This window comes from Malania oleifera, chromosome 8 (genome assembly GCF_029873635.1).
Source record: "Malania oleifera isolate guangnan ecotype guangnan chromosome 8, ASM2987363v1, whole genome shotgun sequence".
Lineage (NCBI taxonomy): Eukaryota > Viridiplantae > Streptophyta > Magnoliopsida > Santalales > Ximeniaceae > Malania > Malania oleifera.
This window is the reverse complement of record NC_080424.1, coordinates 57,779,772-57,781,717: the sequence shown is the minus strand read 5'-3', so window position 1 is coordinate 57,781,717 and position 1,946 is coordinate 57,779,772. Positions and strand designations below refer to the sequence as shown.

General features: G+C 41.5%; 1 protein-coding gene across 1 annotated transcript; it reads left to right on the top strand.

Annotated features, from left to right (window-relative positions):
• The first annotated feature begins 217 nt into the window (after positions 1-217).
• LOC131161963 (purine permease 1-like) lies at positions 218-1,339 on the top strand. Its single transcript, XM_058118038.1, has one exon. It carries the CDS (start codon positions 382-384, stop codon positions 1,177-1,179), a length of 798 nt encoding a protein of 265 aa, XP_057974021.1. The 5' UTR covers positions 218-381; the 3' UTR covers positions 1,180-1,339.
• The last annotated feature ends 607 nt before the right edge of the window (positions 1,340-1,946 follow it).

Below are 1,946 nucleotides of genomic sequence, written 5' to 3'. Positions count from 1 at the left end.
AATACATGAACAAGGAATAGAAGTCTAAAAAAAAAATTTAAAATAAACAGATATAGCTCATAATTGGAATTTAGAAATATTTTGACGTCAAATTTAAATTTATATAAACGTAAATAAAATAAAATATAAAATTATACTAAGATTAACTTCATGATGTAAAATATATCCTCCAAGACGTTATCCTATATTATCTTAGTTTTAGGTGTGCGGGAGTGAGGCTCCAATGCTCCCCTTTGCCACGCTTCACCCATAGTACTTCTGTCGCGCTTGCTTATGTATTTAAACACATAAGCTTCGCTTTGTGTTGTTACCCAGCCACTACGACACAAATCAAGAACAAGCTAGAAGATCGCCCACAGCCCAAGTCCGTTCCCTGAGATCATGGAGATCACGGAGACACCAAAAGGGCGCACCGCCACAAAGAAAGCTCTCCTGCTGCTAAGCTGCGCCATGCTGGCGCTCGGCAACTGCTGCGGTCCCCTAATAATGCGGCTCTACTTCCTCCGCGGCGGCAAGCGCATATGGCTCTCCAGCTGGCTCGAAACTGCCGGCTGGCCCATCATCCTTCCCGCCCTCGCCGTCGTCTTCATGCAGCGCCGCCGTGCAGCTGACGGCTCCTCCGCCGGGTTCTTTCTCATGAAACCTCGCTTATTCGTCGCCTCCGCCGTCGTCGGCGTCCTCACCGGCCTCGATGACTACCTGTATGCGTATGGCATGGCGCGTCTTCCGGTGTCCACCTCATCGCTGATCATAGCCACCCACCTGGCCTTCACGGCCGGGTTCGCCTTCTTTCTGGTGAGGCAACGGTTCACCTCGTATTCGATAAACGCCGTCGTTTTGCTGACGATCGGAGCTGCTGTTTTGGGGATCCATTCGAGCGGCGACCGTCCTAAGAACGAGTCGAACAAGGAGTATTATTTGGGGTTCTTTATGACGCTGGCGGCGGCAGCGCTCTATGGGTTGGTTTTGCCCGCGATGGAATTATCGTACAAGAAGGCACGGCAGGCCATTACCTATTCACTGGTGCTGGAGATGCAGATGGTGATCGCTTTCTTTGCTACTCTCTTCTGCACCATAGGCATGCTGGTCAACCATGATTTTCAGCTCTCTCTCTCTCCATGGAAACACATGGCAATCAAAGGTGGGTTGTGGGGCCAATTACACAGGGCGTGGGATTAGTCACGGACCGTAAAACGAACGTAGACACCCTGGACGTACCTAAAAAAAAAAAATCAAAGGTACTATAAAATAAGCTGATAGGTTTCAGTATTATAAGTTGACTGATTAATCAAGCATAAATCAAGCTGTAAATTAGTCAAACCGGATAGTGTGAAATGGCATAACTAGATTCATAGCAAAAAATTTCTAAAGAAATTATCCTATAAGATTTAAAAAGTCTGTAAATCTTAATATACTTAACAATGGGTCTCATATTAATTTGTTGGCCAACATATTAATTTTTACATCAAGTGATTTGCGTGCTCCAAACATTGAATATGCACATATTTCTAAAAATAGATTAACTTTAATAAATTAATTAAAATTAATTAAATAAAACAATATGTTAATATAAAATAAATAATATAAGAAACTTTTTGTGAATTTATAGAAAAAAATAGAGAAATAATAACTATTTTTAAAATTTTAGCAATTAATATTTGTTCATTTCTTATTATATATTGAAGTTATCTTCTTGTAGCCTTGCTCCCCTATAACAAATTCAAACTTTTTGTACCACTGTCTTGGTGCTTGTTTCAAACCATATAGGCTTTTCTTCCACTTGCACATATAATCCTTTTTCCCTTTCACTCTAAAACCCTTTTCCTGCTTCATATAAATCTCTTCCTCCAAATCACCATGAAAGAAGGTAGTTTTCACATCCATCTGCTCAAGTTCCAAGTCAAGATTGGCTGCTAAGTCGAGTACTGTACGGATTAATGACATCT

Coding starts and splice junctions, on each gene's coding strand:
- LOC131161963 (XM_058118038.1), top strand. CDS start 382: ATGGAGATCACGGAGACACCAAAAGGGCGCACCGCCACAAAGAAAGCT.